Source organism: Carettochelys insculpta, chromosome 17 (assembly GCF_033958435.1).
Source record: "Carettochelys insculpta isolate YL-2023 chromosome 17, ASM3395843v1, whole genome shotgun sequence".
In the NCBI taxonomy this organism is placed as follows: Eukaryota; Metazoa; Chordata; order Testudines; family Carettochelyidae; genus Carettochelys; species Carettochelys insculpta.
The window spans coordinates 24,563,280-24,582,493 of NC_134153.1; the positions used below are offsets into that span (position 1 = coordinate 24,563,280).

At 45.0% G+C, this 19,214-nt stretch overlaps 2 protein-coding genes and 2 long non-coding RNA genes across 5 annotated transcripts in view; 2 read left to right on the top strand and 2 right to left on the bottom strand.

Moving 5' to 3' along the window:
• AHCY (adenosylhomocysteinase) overlaps positions 1-2,524 on the bottom strand; it is a 45,778-nt gene extending 43,254 nt beyond the window's left edge. The window contains exon 1 of the mRNA XM_075012135.1: positions 2,428-2,524. Within this exon, the coding sequence (XP_074868236.1) occupies positions 2,428-2,455 (28 nt within the window). The 5' untranslated portion in view covers positions 2,456-2,524. The remainder of the gene's footprint in view (positions 1-2,427) is intronic.
• LOC142022369 (uncharacterized) lies at positions 1,975-9,371 on the top strand. The gene is made up of 3 exons (XR_012647945.1): positions 1,975-2,110; positions 5,716-5,794; positions 9,050-9,371. It is a non-coding gene; the product is annotated as an uncharacterized LOC142022369 (long non-coding RNA).
• LOC142022370 (uncharacterized) lies at positions 7,584-15,678 on the bottom strand. The gene is made up of 3 exons (XR_012647946.1): positions 15,516-15,678; positions 13,886-13,983; positions 7,584-7,631 (listed from the first exon to the last, which is right to left on the bottom strand). It is a non-coding gene; the product is annotated as an uncharacterized LOC142022370 (long non-coding RNA).
• A 6-nt stretch (positions 15,679-15,684) lies between these two features.
• Positions 15,685-19,214, top strand: part of ITCH (itchy E3 ubiquitin protein ligase) — a 102,095-nt gene continuing 98,565 nt past the window's right edge. Inside the window, exon 1 of one of the 2 annotated variants that reach the window (XM_075012133.1) lies at positions 15,685-15,774. The gene's annotated coding sequence lies outside the window, so the exon portion shown is untranslated. The remainder of the gene's footprint in view (positions 15,775-19,214) is intronic. The other variant, XM_075012134.1, reaches the window with a different exon arrangement.

Genomic DNA, 19,214 nt, shown 5'->3' on the forward strand with positions numbered 1-19,214 from the left:
ATCTTCTATTTGTTAAGTGAAACAGAATTATAGGACTGGCAGTGACCTCCAGAAGTAATCTAATACAGATGCCTACACTGGTAGCAGGACTGAGTATTTGGGAGTTTGTCTAACTTGCTCTTAAAAGATAGAGAGTCCATAACCTTCCTAGAGCAATTTTTTCCAGTGCTTAGTCACACAATGAGGAAATTTCTCCTCATGTCCAACCTGAACCACTCTGGCTTCAATTTAAACCTGATGCATCTTGGCTTGCCCTCAGAGATTAGAGAACAATTTTTGTCCCTTAGTCTTGTAATTATCTTTAATGTACTTCAATACTAAATATCCTCTCCTCTTCTCTGGACAAAAGAAACATAATACTTTCAATCAATCAATCTTCATAGGTCATGTTTTCTAAACCCTTAATCATTTTTGTTGTTCCTTTCTTGATTTTCACCAATTTGTCACATCTTTCTTAAAATGTGGTGCCCATAACAAGATACAATAATTCCGCTGAGGCCTAATCAGCATGGAAAAGAGCACCAATACTTCTTTTGTCTTGCTTACAACATGCCTGCCAACACATCTCAAAATGAGGTTTGCTTTTCTTGTAATACTCTCACATCATGGACCGATATGTAGCTTGTGGTCCACTAGGAGCCCAGATCCTTTTCTGCAGTGCTCCATCCAAGGCAATCATTCCTCATTTGTACGTGGGCAATACAAAATACCTTCAGAGTACTTTGCAGTTGTCCTCACTGAATTTCATCCTTTTTACTTCAGACCATTTCTCCAGATCGTTTTGAATTTTAATCCTGTCACCCAAAGCACTAGCAACTTCTTCCAAACAGATCAAGTACTTTGACCCTGGAACATGTTCCAGGCCTTCAATCGCTCTTGTGCACTCTTCTCTGATCAGAGTTCCCTGTAAGCTGAGCTCTTGGGCAGCCTCACAGGAGAGCTCCAGGTGCCACTCAGCTGACTAACAGAGCATCCACAGCTGACAGGACGTGTGTCTATTGGTGATGCTCTGGGTGTTAATATCTCCCCATTAGACTCTGACAAAGGCTCACATACCCCATCTGATCTGACTTGTTTATTCCTCTTTTGATAAGTACTGTTGATACTGGGCCATTTCCACCTTGTTGAATAGACCTTGTCAGCTCTGGCCCTCCCTTTTCCTGGGGCCCCACTGTTTAAACACCCCTCTGAAACCACCACCCCACTCATGCATCTGATGAAGCTTATGCTCCAAAATATCTGTTAGTCTATAAGATGCCACAAGACTTCTTGTTGTTCTCGAAGCTACAGACTAACACAGCTACCTCTCTGACATTTTAAAACTGATTCTAGTTCAGGCAATTATTCTACCTGGTTGAAACCACCCCTGCACTTGCAATTGTGAATGTTTTTCTTCATCTCCTACCCTAAACTACTGCCGTGCAGAGCTAACAAAACAGCAGTAAAGCCAGCTGGTCTGCAGAAGGAAAGGCACTGGGACATGCAGAGCATCTCATTCTTAGCTGAGGAATGACAAAGCCCTAGCAAACAAGCTCACCTCCCTAATGTGCAGTGCCAGGGCGGCTGTGGCTGTAACAATGCATCTTGGGAAGCACAGCTACTGTCATTCTTGAGTCCCTTGTGACCTACCCGCCCCCTCCTTCCTCTCCTAATGTTGTTATGCTGTCAGACGCACCGAAACAACCTGCATGGAGGGACAGGGTGCTCAGCCATTAAACCAAAGTGAAAACCCTGCATGCAACACTTCCATCCGGGGGTGCGGTGAAACCCCTAGTCCCTGCACCTGTGCGTGCAATCAGCAACGTGAACCAATCTCCTGGGCCTCTCTTGGTCCTCCCCTGCCTGCCTCCAGCAGCTGCCGCGGCTTCTCCAACGAGCGAGCGGGACACATGCAAACCGAAACCCAACGCTACTCGCCGCAGCGCGAGCAGCCCGGTGCATCCTGGGAATTGTAGTCTCCCCGGGCCCGCCAGACACCGGGCAGCGCAGAGAAGAACTGCAAGTCCCACGAGCTTCCCGGCATGGCAGCAAGCACGTGGAGCCTCCCAGCAGCTCTGCTAACCGACCGCGCTCCAAAGTCCACCCAGCCTCGTGGGCCGCGCGCTGCAGGGCAGTTGGCGGGAAAGGGGAGCAAGACCCACCCCGCGGTTAGAGGAGCCTGGGCAGGAGGGGGTGCAAAGCGGGGTCGCTTGCCCGAGCTGCAGGGGAACCGGGGTGGGGGGGGGGCGGTGCAAAGCAGGCCGCCCTTTGCACAGCCGATACCATGTTTCTCTCGGATGCACACACGAGAAACCATCCCATCCCTTGCCTTGCCTCGCCAGTGAACTGTCCCCACCCAGCGCGGGGCGTAGCCCACGGCAGCACCGCTTTGCAGGGCCCTGTGGCCCGGATGGGGCCTAGCGTAGGCCCCGGGAACCCCGCACTCACCGACTTTGTAAGGCAGCTTGTCTGACATGCTGGGGCTCCAGCTTTGCGCGCAGGAAGGAGCAAGAGGCGGGTAGTGCCAACCGCGACTTTAAATAGACTCGCCTCCTGCTGCATATGCATGAGCTGCCCGTGACCATGTAGGGCGCGGGCGTCTGGCGCGCTGGAGTTGTCTAAGTGTGGGGTGACTCAGACCTGCTCTCGCTCTGCAGGACTCAGGTGTCTCGGACCGGGGTTGCGGGAGGCACTCTACGTCCCTGATTATGCAATCGAGGGTCCTGTGGCCGGACCTTGTGGGCAGAGGCTCAAATTGGGGGACATGACTTAGGGGTAGGGGCCGCCTCCCTTCTCGCTGGTGGCCCCCTAACTTTGTACTGTTGTGTACTTTAAAACACTTGACACTCAGGCCCCACTCCCCTGCTGCACAGACAGACAGAGTGTTGCCAAAATTGGCTCCCCTAGCAGGAGCAGGGCACTGGGGGACATAGGAATAAATTCAGACCTAAGTGACTGCCTCAGCTGGGCCTTACAGCCAAATTTTCAGTTCTTGCTCAGCACCTAGGGTTGCAAAGAGGAGTAGGGGGCTCAAAAGTGTCAGGCTGACTGGGTATCTAGCTCCATTTGATAGAATGAAAAAAAATGGGAGGTGCCAAATGAATCTACCTAGTTACAGTGTTATGCAATGGCCCAAAAGGAGTTTTGTCTTTCAGCAATGCCTACAAACAGGCTTTATGGGGCCTAAAAGTCCTTTGTGGATTGCATTCAAGTTACCTATTCTGCATCGAGGCTTTTGAAAATCCACATGTGCCTATCTGCATATTTATTCACCAGTAATAATACCATTCAAATCTGTCCCTTAGACTGTAAGTATTGTAGGGAAGAGAACATGTCTGCCTCAAGGTACAGCACCTAGCACAACAGAACCACATTCCTGATTGGGGCATCTTTTAAACTGTTAAAGATGACTTTGCAACCTTAATTAACCATCCAAACCTTGGAAAATTATAGATTAAAAGTCATTCAGGTAATTTTCATGTTTCACCTTCCTGTAGCTGCTTTAAGATTCAGTCTTTCATTGTACTGTTTTTCGTCCACAGTACCTGTTTGCTTAACCAACCACAGGATCACTTATCTGTAAGGGCCAAAAATGATTATTAAAAACAGAGGATTTAAAAGAAACAACCATGAAATTTGAAAACCCTTCCACACACAGCACACACTCAAAAACAGAAATATAATTACATATTAATAAAGTAAGCAAAGAAAGTACAAAATGCCTCTTCCCAATGTAAGAGAGTTGTACGTTAAAACATTTTAAACAAAACAAGCAGTCCAAGAGAGGCCATTTGATTTGTTTCTGGTCCTGTTACCTGCACAAAATTCTCTGTCACTCCCACACTTGAGGGGTGCATATCTTTACCCAGTTCCAACGGCTCAAGATATAGCCCTGTCAATTTAAATACCCAACTTTACCATATTCCTAGGGCTCAGGGCATAACTTCCTGTGGGTTTGCAAAACCATTTACCAGTGAAAAAGCCTTACAAAGTAATATCCTTACACTCTATTGACAATTACTGAGCAAGCAGGATGCATTAACTAAGCATACAATGCCACGCTCACTAATCCTCATCAAACAGGCAAACTTTCCCTATTGGCTGGGCAAGGTCAGTATCTGAGTTCTAGATCATAGAATCATAGAACACTAGGACTGGAAGGGACCTCAAGAGGCCATCGAGTCCAGGCCCCTACCCCAATGGCAGGACCAAATACTGTCTAAACCATCCCTGATAGACATCTATCTAACCTGTTCTTAAATATCTCCACAACCAATTAAATTTGCTCCGCAACCTCCCTTGGCAACTTACTCCACTCTTTCACCGCCCTGACAGTTAGGAGCTTTTTCCTAATGTCCAACCTAAACCTCCCTTGCTGCAGTTTAAGCCCATTACCTCTTGTTCTATCCTCAGAGGCCAAGAAGAACAAGTTTTCTCCTTCCTCCTTATGACTCCCTTTTAGATACCTGAAAACTGCTAACATGTCTCCCCTCAATCTTCTCTTTTCCAGACTAAACAAGCCCAATTCGTTCAACCTTTTTTCATAGGTCACATTCTCTAGACCTTTAATCATTCTTGTCGCTCTTCTCTGGACCCTCTCTAGTTTCTCCACATCCTTCCTGAACTGTGGTGCCCAGAACTGGACACAATACTCCAGCTGAGGCCTAACCAGCGCAGAGTAGAGCAGAAGAATGACTTCTCATGTCTTGTTCACAACACACCTGTTAATGCATCCCAGAATCATGTTTGCTTTTTTTGCAACAGCATCACACTGTTGACTCATATTTAGCTTGTGGTCCACTATAATCCCTAGATCCCTTTCTGCTGTAGTCGTTCCTGGACAGTCTCTCCCCATTCTGTATCTGTGAAACTGATTGTTCCTTCCTAAGTGGAGCACTTTGCATTTGTCCTTATTAAACTTCATCCTGTTTACCTCAGACCATTTCACCAATTTATCCAGATCGTTTTGAATTATGACCCTATCCTCCAAAGTAGTCGCAACCACTCCCAACTTGGTATCATCTGCAAACCTAATAAGCGTACTTTCTATGCCAATATTTAAATCATTGATGAAGACATTGAACAGAACCAGTCCTAACACAGACCCCTGCGGAACCCCACTTTTATACTTTTTGAGAACCATTAAGAACTACTCTCTGGGTATGGTTACCCAGCCAGTTATGCACCCACCTTATAGTAGCCTCATCTAAATTGTATTTGCCTAGTTTTTTTAATAATATCATGAGAGATGGTATCAAATACTTTACTAAAGTCTAGGTAGACCACATCTACCGCTTCTCCCCTATCCACAAGGCTTGTTATCCTATCAAAGAAAGATATCAGATTAGTTTGACAAGATTTATTCTTTACAAATCCATGCTGGCTGTTTCCTATTACCTTACCACCTTCCAAGTGCTTGCAGATGATTTCTTTAATTACCTGCTCCATTATCTTTCCTGGCACTGAAGTTAAGCTGACTGGCCTGTAGTTTCCTGGGTTATTCTTATTTCCCTTTTTATAGATGGGCACTATATTTGCCCTTTTCCAGTCTTCTGGAATCTCTCCTGTCTCCCATGATTTTCCAAAGATGATAACTAAAGGTTCAGATACCTCCTCTATCAGCTCATTGAGTATTCTAGGGTGCATTTCATCAGGCCCTGGTGACTTGCAGACATCTAATTTTCCTAAGTGATTTTTAACTTACTTTTTTTTTTTTGTTTCAACTTCTAACCCTAGATGCTGCATATCTAGATGCTGCATATCATGGTTACACAAAGGATTTTTGACAACTCTGGTCTTATGCTGTGTCTTTTCGGTGAGTTCTTATTCTTTGTTCTTTCCTTTCTTGTCCTGCTGGTCTCCTTCTTGGATCTCAATTTATATAGTGAAACTTGAGTCCTGCTTAACTATACCTTAACCAATTATTTTTTACTAAGATTTTACTAACCAATCCTAACACACTGTAACAGAATTACCCAAGCAGTCAGACCCCACCAGCTTAATTGATTTATACCTGGCAAAATTAATCTTACAGTAGACAAACAAAAACCAGACAGAGAGCATACAAGTAACAGGAAAGTGAGGACCGTAATCATCAAATGAGCATTTCACAACCCCAGCTATTGAGAAGTTTATTGCCAGACAAAATGCTGTCAGACTACGATTTATCTGGTGATGCTAGGTGCCATTAGGACAGGCCAACCTTTTTAGCAGCCTGATATTACACTATTTTAATGCAATTTAGATGTAATATGAAGATGTTGCTTTTCAGCTGATGACTCCTGCTCTTTCAATCTGGCTGCAGATTAAGGCCTTTGCCTTTAGGCCTTCCAATATGACAACAGAAGACTGTAAGGCTGAACCCTTACTGTCTTGCAAAAATGAATTTTGCAAACTTTAATTCCTTTCACATCAATGGGTCTATTACACATATAGCTAACTTTATGCACTGTGAAGTGTGTATAGTCTGAGGGTCCACGTTTATATTCCAATGTCAACTCAACATTTAAATAATACCCCACCCCCAAATATACAAAAAATTAAAGCAAAATTGTGGGACCAACAAGATGTATGCCAGACTATGTCACTTTTAGGCTTTGCTTTTATATTGTATCCCTTTCCCTACCATTCAGTTGTTTGTATAGTCTAATTTGGAGTATGTTTACACTGCAAAACCTGCACACAGGTTAGTCTGTCTGAGCTAGCTTCAAGCCAGCAAGCACGGGTAACAGTGCATCGTGGAACAAATACATACCGTAGGGCCTGTGCCAGGCTTGTACTATCCATGGCTGAAGCCCTTGCGGTGCTGTCTCCACTGCTATTGGTACCCAACCTAGCTAAATCAGAGCTCGCTTGTTCATAGCTTTTAGGATGCTGAACCTGCAGCCTTTACCAGAATGGTCTCAATGAAGTCAATTGGACCAGTGCCGTGAGCAGAGGCTATATGATTGAGCCTTTAAGCCCCAAATTTCCTAGATTTTGAAGGCAGCAGAGGCCAGTAAGATCACTTAGTCTGAACTGCTGCAGGCAAAATCTTGCAAACAAAACGAAACAAAACAAAATACCCAAAAAATTATGCACACATTTCACTGTTTGCTTCTGAACAGTCCCACTGAAGTCAACAGGAATACGCGCACACATTAAATTAAGCATATGCAAAAGTATTCAGAGGATCAGTGCATTAAATTGTAAGCTCCCGAGAACAGAAGCGCTACATGTCTATCAAGTACCTAGCATGGATCACACAGGGGTGAATAATTAAAAACTCAAAGACCCTAGAAATGCATTTCAGCAAGTGGTGAAAGTGCAGATCTGAGCAACAATTGATAATTGCTGATCTGAATGTATGCAGATAGAGTCACTGTTCTGAACTTTAGCCTTGGTTAGTATATATTTTAATTGGCTGTCCTATTATGAATGAGTGTGTTCATGGAGGAGGTTCAGGGGACAGTCAGACCAGACCAGATCTTTGGTCCTCCTAGCTTATACTCCCACCTTCATTAATAACAAATGCCTGAGGCTGGCAGGGGGCCAAAGAGCCCTGTGATGACCCAAGCCAATTAAACAACATTGTGCATGTTTACATTGGCTTTGCTCTCATTCCTCTTACCTTGCTCTGTGAAATGTTCTTTTCATAAGCATCGGAGCTAAAGCTGAGAGAGAGAATAGGTTGCAATTAATATTTTATCTGATGGATTTAGTTTCTTTTTCTGTTTGTGAAATAGCTGCAAGCAGAGGAGATGTCCTCAGACGTATTTATTTCTCAAAAGCTTTGGCCATGTTGTTTGGTATTTTTTAAATTCTGTTAGTCTACCACTGTCAGTTCCCTGTGAGAATTTAGTATTCACTCTCAGAGCTGCCGTGGACACTTCATGATTAAGAGTAAGTGTCCGTCACAGAAGTCACAGATTCTGTGACTTTCTGGGACTCCCGTGACTTCTACAGGCTTCCGGTGCACCTGATCCTAATGCCTGATCACAGCAGCAATGGTCCAGGGCTTCATCCTCCCAGCTGCAGTGGTGATCCCAGGCTGCCTCTGCTCAGCACCAGTGGTTGTCCCACAGCACATTTGAGAACCATTGGTGTTCTCAGGACTCCCCCCAGCACCAGCAGTGCCCAAAGCCCTCCAGATCATCGAAGATTTAGTTAGAGGTACATAGTGCAAGCCACGGAGAGGTCACTGACGATGAATTTTTGCTTATCATCCGTGACCTATTGATGACTTTTACGAGAAGTGCCCATGAGTATATCTTAGCCTCAGCAATGATTGGCCATTTAAGTCTTATGGTTTCATTTCAGTTCCTTGATTGGATGAGCATGCCGATAAGTCTGGCACAAATCATTTGAAACACAAGAGTCCTGCCCTTTGCTTCCCTCTTCCTCAAATGACGCATACTTTGTTGCTGACCTATAGCTGTACCAATTGCAACATCCCTGTGCTGCTTCAAATATACTAGATTGCACAAAGGGAGCACAGCCAAGGTTGTAACAATTCCCCACCCACTCTCTGCCTACCTACTTTGTGGGTGGGTCAAGTAGCAGCACACAGCATCTATTTCTGGATCCAGGTCTCATGACATGCACATGGGCACAAGAGACTCCTCCTTATGTGTGGGCATGTAGGCTGTAAATTACTGTATGTGGTCCACATGTGTCTGGCATTGACCTTGCAAGTCCTCTAGCCCACACTCTCCCCAGAAGAGGTCTATAAAATCATGACTGGTGTGGAGAACATAAATAAGGAATTGTTATTCACTCCGTCTCACAACACAAGAACTCGGGATCACGAAATGAAATTAATAGGCTGCAGGTTTAAAACAAACAATAGGAAATATTTTTTCACACAACGCACAGTTAACCTGTGGAGGTCCTTGTGGAAGAATGTCATGAAGGCCAAGACTATAGTAAAGTTTAAAAAAGAACTAGGTGAATTCATGGGGGATAGGTCTATCAATGGCTATTAGCCAGGCTGGGCATGGACAATGTCCCTAGCCTCTGTTTGCAAGAGGCTGGAGATGGTCAATAGGGAGTTGATCACTTGATGATTCCCTGTTCTGTTCATTCCCTCTAGGGTACGTGGCATTGACCACTGTTGGAAGACAGGATACTGCGCTTGATGGGCCTGTGGTCTGACCCAGTATGGCTGTTCTTATGTTCTTACATCCAGAGTCAGTTAGTGTTTAACAAGCGTCTTTGTGAATTTTCCCACTGTGACCCTTCTACATGGAATGTTCTCCCGGAACTAATCAGGCAAGCTTAGCAGATTTACATAACTTAATGCAACTATGTACCTTCATGATCCAGCACAAGAATCATTTCTCCCATGAGGACTATGAGAAATTATCAGACTGATGACTGAGGCGCTGACAGACATACCAGCTCCATCTATTAAAAAGGCTGTATAACACTTTCCATTATAAACCCTGTTTTCAGTAGTCTAAAATTGCTTGTAAGGGTCAGGAAATTGGAACAGAGGGGGTTGAGCAGGAGCCAAGTGTGTTGAGTAAGTGCGGGGCTAATCATTATGAAGCGGTAGACAGGATCAGGGGAGGTCTGAAGATGGGAGCAGAGAGGCACTGGGACAAGAGTCCAGGGGACAGGAGCAGAAGAGTCTATAGCCATTCTAGATCACACTTCTGTCCAGAACCTGAAGCCGAACCCAGGATTTCTATGCCTCTATATTCTTGTGCTTTGTGGCAAATAGCTGCAACACTCATTGGCAGAGCATGTCACTCCGCTCTACTGACTGACCACATATAGATGTGGACTACTTAGATATGATATACAAATCAGACATTAGGAACTGAATACACACAAACCTCTCAGTGAGCATTTCAGTGGAGCAGGCCGTAGTATTAAAGACCTGAATTTCTACATCCTAAAACAAAGACTTTAACACCAGATTACAAAGGGAGACATCTGAACTGGAGTTTATTCTCAAATCTGACACTTTGTGTCTTGGTCTTGATAGAGATAACAATTACCTTATGCATTATAAAGACAGCTTCCCCATCTTTGATATTGATCGTGATCTCAGGCAAATCACTTAATAGACACTTGCAGTAATTAATTTTCTTCCCCCAATTCTCCATCTTTTGTCCCTCCTTCTTCTGTCCTTTGTAGCTGATTTGTCAGTTTTCAGTTCCTGAAGATGGGTACATCCCCAACTATCCCATGCTGATGTTGGTGAAATTACCCTTGTGATCCACCAACACCTGCAAACTATGGAGAGATACCCCTTGTGGTTTATGCACTCTGTGGCAAGGTGGTGTGGTGCCAAAATAGGAATGTGTGTTCCATCTATAGTCCTGCTGCAGCTGGGAATCCCATTATGGCAAAACCATCCACTATGTCCTGCACATTTCCCAGAGTCACCATCTTTCACAACAGATTGATTGCCTTGGCTAGATGTATGACAGCAGCCCCCACTGCAGGTTTGTCTACTCTGAATTGATTGCCCACTGACCAGTAGCTGTCTGGCATTGCAAGCTTCCACAGAGCTATTGCCACACACTTCTGAACTGCCAGAACAGATCTCATTTTGGTATCGCAGTGCTTCAGGGCAGGGGAAAGCAAGACACAAAGTTCCATGAAAGTGGCCTTATTTGTGCGGACGTTTTCTAGCCACTGCTGATTGTCCCATACCTACAGAATACAGTCTCACCAGTCTGAGCTTGTTTCATGGCACCAGAAACAGCACTCCACAGTGTACAATGCATAGAGCACAGCCAGCATCTCCCTGACCCTCCTGTCCAGTGTCTCACATTCATATATGTTCGTGTCCTCTGCACTTTTTTGTCCCATCAGACACAATTCAAAAGGGCAGCAGAAACAATGGGATAAGCACCCATATTGCATTGCTGACAAAGTTGAAGCTGGCAGTCCTAAACTGGGGTCACTCCATCAGCTTTATGCGCCAATGTGGACATGCACCCTTGACTTTGTAAAATCAGGTGCTAGAAAGTTAACCTTAACAAATTTGATCTAGGTTCGTAGTACAGCAAACTCTCGATGTAATGGACTAACTGGGTGGGGAGGGTTGTCCATTAATCCCAAAAGTCCATTAAATCCAAGGGTTTATTACCCGCCCACCCCTGCTAGGCTCCCCTCTCCTCCTGCCTCCCCCAAAAAGCCAGGGACTCACCAGACTACAGCTGCTGGAACCAGAACTGCCAGAGCCTGCTGCTTGCAGCTGGAGGAGTCACCACTGACACTGGTGCCGCTTCACGCTCCTCCCACCAGGGAGGGGGCGCATGCATGAGTGCTGTCTGCCCACATAAGCGTGCTAACCTTGGTGAGATGAGCACATGGCAGCTCTGGCAGAGGAGGTGGCAGGGATAATTCCCTTAAATTTTTGGGGAGGGGGAAGGCAGGGAGGGGGCAGGCTTTTACATACCCCAGTGGACTTTGGGAACAGTGGGGTTGTCGGTTGTTCCCAGAGTCCGCTAAATCAGTGTCCTTAAAATTGAGGGTTTACTGTATAGACATATCCCCTGTATCTGCAGCTTCCCATCAGCAACTCCAGAACGGAGGTAGCCTTTGTTTTGAAGGTATGGGGGTGGGGAGAAATGTCTCAAATTTAGAGAAGAGCCTCTATGCTCCAAGTATTTGTTTCTCTCCTTTAAGCCACTGCCCGATACAATTAGAGGAGGCGATCCAAGGATTTAAAGGGCGCGGACATTTTTTGTTGCATTTTTTTGGTTGATTCATTTCTTACAGTCTTACAAGTCTTACGCATACTCTAACAGTCTAAGCAACCACCGCTCCAGCTAGTGAAACAAAAACCGGGGGAGTCAATGGGGCTAGTTCAATCCAATGTGATGGGGTCCTTAGCAAAGACATTCAACTAGGCCACGGTCTAATCTCTTTACATGAGACCAGCCTTGTGCGGGTGGTTGGTTTGATCCCTAGCCAGCCCCATATTCTGGGAAGGTATAAGTGGCTTGGAGCCATCACTGCTTCCTCTTTGAGATCATGCTTGGCACAACTGCAATGAATTTGAAGATTGAGCATGGGGTCACAATAAGTTTAGCTCAGTAAGGGATTTTCCCTAATCCAGTCTGGTAAACTGTGAGCACTATATCCAGTTTGCTAAAGGGCAGGTACTGGGGAAACTATAACAGCTCACTGGCATCAGTACCGTCTTAACTCTGACTCAGTATGCAAGGTATTTGCTGTAGAATGAATTGCTGCCTCAGAATGAAGTGAAGGTTAGATGGGGACAGCAAATGAGCCTTTGGAGATGGGTTGGATCTCTGAAGTGTATTTAGTGTATTACTGTAGTTTCTAAGAGCCCTGATCTGTGCTGAATTTTTAGGTGTTAACAGAAGTATAGTGAAACTTTTTAAAAAAAATCAAGCTTTTTATGTTTAGTATCATTCATTTCTCAAACATCGCTGCATAGTTTAGCCTTTCCAATGTAGCTGATTTACAGGAATGAAGAAACTGCAGCAATCAACATCTCTAAAATGAGAAGTCTCCTTCCTTCATACCTCACTGTTGGCTGGTATTTTCAAAGAGATTAAACCATAGGGGTCATGCAGAAATTCCAGGAGGAGCACAAAGTGACCTAGTGCCCCCCCTATAATTTCCCCCACCCAAAGAAAGTGCTGGCCTTTGCTTCTGGCTCTCAGCCCTTGCCATTTTATGTTGGTGACCTGGTGCAGCTGCTATAAAAAGCAGGCAGTTGGCGAAGACCCATGTGCAAAGGTGAGCAAGTGTGGTTGGGGGGGGGAGAGGAGTGGAGGTTGGGGTTAGATGGGGGGCTGGGGTACCTGGCTCAGGAAAGCAGGATGGGGGTGGGGTAAGAATGGGGGAATGGTGGTGCCTGACTTTGTGGGAGGGGAGGAGCTTGGGTGGGTGGCTTGTGGGGCTTGGGCAGCTGGTCAGCTTGCAGGACTCATGGGACTTGGGTGGCTGGCCACAGAATCACAGGGCTCAGGTTACTCAGGCTGGCAGGCAGGCGGCTGGCCCCACTAGCACGGGGCTTGCGGGCAGCTCAGGTTGGCGGCAGTTGGCTGGCTCAGGCAGCATGGGGCTTGGGCAGGTGTCTGGCTGGCCCTGGCGGTGCAGGGATTGGGCACGGGGCTCTGGCAGTGCAGGTCTCAGGCATGCAGGCGGCTGGCACAGGGCTCAGGCAGCTGGGACTGAACCAGGCACCCACAAGGGGCCAAGAACAGCTATTTGTGCTTATTTTTATATCAAGTTTGTGTTTATTTTATTTTGCAGGGCTTAGACAGCTTGCAGGACCCATGGGACTTGGGTGGCTGGCCACAGAATCACAGGGCTCAGGTGGCTCAGGCTGGCGGACAGGCAGCCAATTGAATTTTTTGTTGAAAGGGGGTTGGATGATGGTAAAGAAGAGGTGGAGGGGCATGAGGGTTTCTCAAAAATCAAAAGGAGGATGTGATGCTGAAAAGTTTGGGAACCACTGGATTAAACCAAGTTGGGAAATGAATCTTTATTGAAGTTCAAGGGGAGTTGTGTGCTCTAGTCTCTCAGGCTTCTTTGCCAGTCCCATTTAGTCTACCTAGGTTTTCTTAAGCACTATAAAGAGTAAATTCACTGGGGGGATAAAGGAGCTGGATTCAGATTCTTGTAGAATGAAGCCTTCCCACAAATCACTGAATGCAGATTGGACAGAGGAAGTGACATCACATCAATGTGCCTCCAGTCTGACCGGAAAGAAGCACCTTGAAAATGGGAAAGGGTTGTTTCACCTCTTGCTCATTCAGTCCTCCATCTCTCTGCTAAGGATGCCACCAACAGGATCCAGAGATACCAATGGTTTCCATGCTACAACCATGTCTTGTGGCCTGAGACCATAAGCCTTTGCACAGTCATCAAGCAGGGACAGCAAAGCTTTCATACTTTTAGTTTGTATAAAATTTGAGGCTTGATAACTTACCATTATTCAGCAATACTCCTTCACCTTGGCTTTCCATTTGCCTTCAAGTCACTGATTGTGTCGAGCCTAGGACTCCTTTGCTATCTGCCTCACCTCATCTTCAAATGCAGGCAGAGTGGGAGGAAAATGAAAGTTGATTCACTTTTAAAAATAAGTTATTTTCATTCAAGAAGTTCAAATAAGAAAATATTTTGCATTTATTCAAAGTTTTTATAAGCATTTTTATTACAGGTTGATTTTTTTCCCTCCTTTCCTCCCTTTTTCTCCCCTGAAAAGGGTCTCAGAAGAGGGAAAGTGGGAGGGAAAGAAATGAAACACTAACATTTTTATTTGCCACTTTGGTCAATAAAATGTTTAAAAAGGGAAACATTTTTAGCAAACATTTCTAGTTGCAAAAACAGTAACTTTTCAGGGTGTTTTTTAATTGGTAGGAAGACATCTCCCCATGCTTGATGCTCTCATTAATGCCAGTAAAGGTGTCTTATGCCCCTTCTAGCGTGCTGGTACCGCTGCAGTTACTCAGGGTCTGGCTTGACTTCTCTCACTGATCCTGACCCTATGATTCTCCTCTCCTACTTACTGAAGGATTAAAATGCGTATATTTAGACAGGGAGCGCTAAGAATTCTGGCCATGATAAACTGCTGAGATTCCTAAGACAATCTACTGTACAAACACTCAGTTACAAAACAGGCAACATGTCTCAGCACATCACTGTAACTGCATGCACTCTGACCTGATTTGCCTTTAAAAAGTCCTCAGCAGAGCAGTAATGTTATGGTTTTAGGTCCCATTTAATATGGAGACAAAATGCTCAGCTTCCTGTGCAGGGACATAGGAAACAATATCCCCAAATTACAGTGTCTTTCTGTTTAAAATACATACTTTTCTGGGGCAGCAACGAAGGGTCCTGTGGCACCTTACAGACTAACAGAAAAGTTTTGAGCATGAGCTTTCGTGAGCACAGACTCACTTCATCAGATGCTGGTCTTATCAATGATGAAGTGAGTCTGTGCTCACGAAAGCTCATGCTCAAAACTTTTCTGTTAGTCTATAAGGTGCCACAAGACCCTTCGTTGCTGTTACAGATCCAGACTAAGACGGCTACCCCTCCGATACTTTTCTGAGGGTGTCAATTCCTTTCACATTCAGGTACTCTCAGAGGTCCATAGGCCAGTTTCTGCTTTTGAAGACAGTAGCTATAATAAAAGCAAAAAAAAAAAGTGATTCTGGAGATACACATCTCATAGAACTGGAAGGTATCTCAAGAGGCCATCGAGTCCAGTCCCCAGGCCTTTAGGCAGGACCAAGCACCATCCCTGACAGATTTTTTTTTATCTATTTGCTCCAGCCTCCTAAATGGCCAGCTCTCAAACCCTGGGTTTACAGAAATGATGGCACATGATTGGGCCATTAGAGTTTAAAAATATTAAACTCTTCAATGCCACTTTTCAAAGAATAACAGAACTCCAGCTTCTCCCCACCAAGTGTGTGCAAAACGTACGTGAACATGCTTGCAGAGAAACTCCCCGCCCAGGATCCCTGGTCGGCGCCCCACCCCACGGGTTAGCCCCTTCTCTTCCCTGCAGGACCCCAGTTAACGCCCAAATCCCCACGACAGTGAACACACACCGCAACCACAGGACGAAGCCGCGGCCCAACTGACTGAGCCCACACCACACCAGCGCTTGTCTCCCTACAGCGCATGCGTGGTATACGCTGGGCACTCTGGGCGTTGTAGTTTTTTCCCGCCGCCACCAGCTTCCGCCGTCGCAGACTCTGCGCATGCGGGTTGTGCGTCCGACTTTGGAAAGTCGCTGCCTGAGGTAGGGCTCGGAGTGGCTGCCATCTTGGCGGAGGGCTTGAAGAGCTGGCGCCGCCGCCCTAGCCGGTAAGGAGTCCGCCGGGCAGGGAGGTGGGAGCCGAGAAGCGGCTGTACCTCTCGCTGTCTCCACCCGACGTAATGCCCTCGGCTCCGGCGTCGGAGGGGGAGCTGCGGTGGGGCAGGCCCGGCTTGGGGGAGTCGCCCCCTCCCCGGGGCTCCCAATGTGTGCAGGCTGCCCCCCCCGCCCCCGAGCACCACCCTTTGGCTGCCAGGCGACCCTCCCCTCGTGCCCCGACCGCTGCTTCCTCTGGCTGCCAGAGGCTAGTGACCTGGGTACAGCCCTCTTCCTATCCCCCGTCCTGTCTTCCTGCCCCCCCACTAGCTGTCAGACCCCCGTGCCCTGACCGCTGACCGCAGCGCCACCTCCGACCAGCTCCCGTTGGCTGCTAGACACCGTTGTCGGGTCACAGCCCTCTCCCTGTGTCCCTCCGACCCGGAGCTGACGACAGCTCTCCCCGCTGCTGTTAGACGCAGTGATCCGGTCGCAGCCTGTCCGTTCACCGGCACATGCTGGTTCTTAGACCCCAGGGGCCTTACCTGCAGCAGCACTAATCCTAACCCTTGGGGTGTTCCTTAGTGGCAGCCTGAGTCTGCGTGATTTGCCAGCCTGCGGGTGGGGGGTTGCCTTCTCTGTTCGGGTTCCCCCTCTCGCCCATTTTATTGAGACCCTCTGCTCCCCAAATGATCTCCAGGTGTTTAGTGTGCCGGGGTTGATAATTCATTCCCTCCAATTCCTCTCAATTCAGTAGTGGTCTAGCTCGGTCCCTTTCCCAGACTTTGAAATGAGGCTTATTTGACTAGTGTCTTTACTCTGTTCTGGTGAGTCTTCTTGGAGCAGTCTCCCTGGTGTTTACTTGTTTTGGTCTATGAATAGTGCAGTGTCATAAAATAATGGTCCAAAACACTAAAGCTCAGGCGTTCACAACTGCACTGTGTGGTCCCCTCACTTTTAGTTGTGGAAACATGGATCGTTCTTAGTTATTTAATCCTCCTGTGCCTAGATGTGCAACACTGACTTTGCATGACAGCAAAATTAATGTCGAGGAAGGTAGAAATGGTGTAGTAGTCCAAGTTTAGTTGTCTTTAAAATCTACCATCTTTCAAGATTAAATTGTTTTTGGTTGCTATAATTTCTGTTAGGGAAGACAGCTCCAGATTTTTGAGAGGCAGATGTAGAATATAGGAGCCTACCTTATAATTTGGTATAGTGAGACTTCCTTTACCTTTTGAGTTGGCAAACGCCTCTCAGCAGAAACAATCTCTTATTAGAATTCAAGAAAGTATAGTTGAGAAGGGTCTTTTAGGCCATCTTTTCCATTCCTTTGATGAATAGTGGCTTTAGAGTATTTTCCATTATTTGTCCAGTTTTTATTGCTCTGATTTATCCCTCCATTTCCTCTTTTAGTTGGGAGTAATCTTGCCTAATAAATATAAAGGGCAGACTAGAAGTATGGAGCAGATTGAACCACTGCTGGGTTGCATCTACTTGAAAAACAGGAAATTTAGGAATGAAGACCCACAGGGGTGTCCTCGTCCTGCTCAGATCTCATTAGAGTGAGACTAAATCGCTGCTTGAAAAGAGCGGATCAAGTTTTGCTCTCTCTTTCAACCGTGAAAATTGGTGGTGGTTCTACACGTTGGCTTAGTTGTGGTTATATTGGTTTACTCTGCTGTGTAAGAAAAGAACACATTCTATCTAGCTTTTGTTTAATAGTAGTTTGATAGTTTTAACCATCTCTATGAGCAAGTTCACTTCCAAGTTATCAGAAGAGCACCTGCATCGTACTTCAGTGTGAATTTTCTTACATTTTTCAACAAAGATGTGGCATAATAAGTACTAAAGATGAACTGATAGAGTGGAACGTGATTGAGGCTTCTGAATACTAACTCTAAAAGCTCCTTATAGATAAGAGTCATTACAGTGTTTAATGATTGTATGTGGAGCAGAGATTATTTATATGAATAAAACTGTTAAGCAATATAGCCTCTGTTTTCTTGTTTCCTTCTTTCTTGTTAGGTATTTATGGTCTATTTTTCATGGTGAAGCAGCCTTGGGAATTAAGGTTTATTTACTTGTTTTAGAGACTAGACATATACCCTGAGATTTTCAAAGAAGAGATGGATAACAGGTATTGCCAAATGTAGTTTAAAAGTTACATTCATTAAAATGTCAGGTGTCTACCATTCCATTCCTAAGCAAATTTTAAAATAAAATAACTTCACAAACTAATTGTCCACTTCTGAGGAGGGCTACAATAGCCGTTTGGTTTTTTTCCCCCAGCTTGTGACTCATCCAATAGTTAATCAACAAACATTTCACAGAGATGTGCTGATATCAATCAGTGATGTTAATGTCCAGACAAATATATTTTATGTGAATGGATTTTAATGCAGTGAAATTGTTAAAGAAGACCATTCATGTTAACTTAAACCATCTATTTAAATTCCTCACATGCTGGTGGTATACAAACAATAAATAATTCCGCTATCATTCAAAACAAATGAGGAATGTGCACGAAAGAATACATTGCAAATGATAATCAAACTTAGACGTGATATGAGCTGCACTGTGTATATTGTGCTTTTAAGTTTGCCTGGACAGTTTTGTGCTTTTTCATGCTCAGATTTGTCAGTCTGCTGGTCTGTCTGTCTTTGTGATAGATGATGGTGTAGTTTGTAAGTCCTCATGCTTCAAAAAGGAGTGATGTTTAGCACAGAAAATATGTGTAGCTGGAAGAATAGTTAACAGCTTATTGTAAGTGTCTTTTTCCCATGTACAGAAGCATTATGATGTGCATTCTTGCTTCAGAACGCAAAATAGAATGTAATCACAGTTTGCCTGTCATCTTGGAAGTGTTCTTTCTGTTTTTTCAATGTCTGCCACAAAATCAAACAAATGTGAGGTTTTTTTTTCTCCCGAGGTTCCAGACGTCCATCTGTTTGGCATTCTTCATTTGGCTATGTTTTGTCAGGCTTCTGAACTAATTTGGTGCCCATGTTTGGAAAAAGAAAGGGTAGTCTGCATCCCACTTCTCTTCCATCTAGAGAAGAAACTAAATCATCTTGCTGCTTTATGTAGTGCTTAGAATTTGGGTTGCAGAGGAGAGTTATTGCCGTGTCAAAGATTTTGAAAAGGATTATTTTATTTCTTTTAAATCTATATAGTATTGAACAATCTGTACTTTTTCAGGAAGACCCACTGTAAACTGGAAAAGGAACTTTGAAAACCTGAAAATGAGGTTCCTGTCCCTGCAGAATTTATTTCCAAGTCTATGCAAACTTTTAAAAACATCTATTTCTATCAAACCCTTAAATTATACGTAGATTTTCTGTATTAATTGTAGTTAGGTCACAGAACAAGCGCTAACAAGATTATCGAGGACAGTTTTTTTTCCTTGAGAAATCATGATATTGGTACATAAATCTTTTTTTCATTCAAACTATTT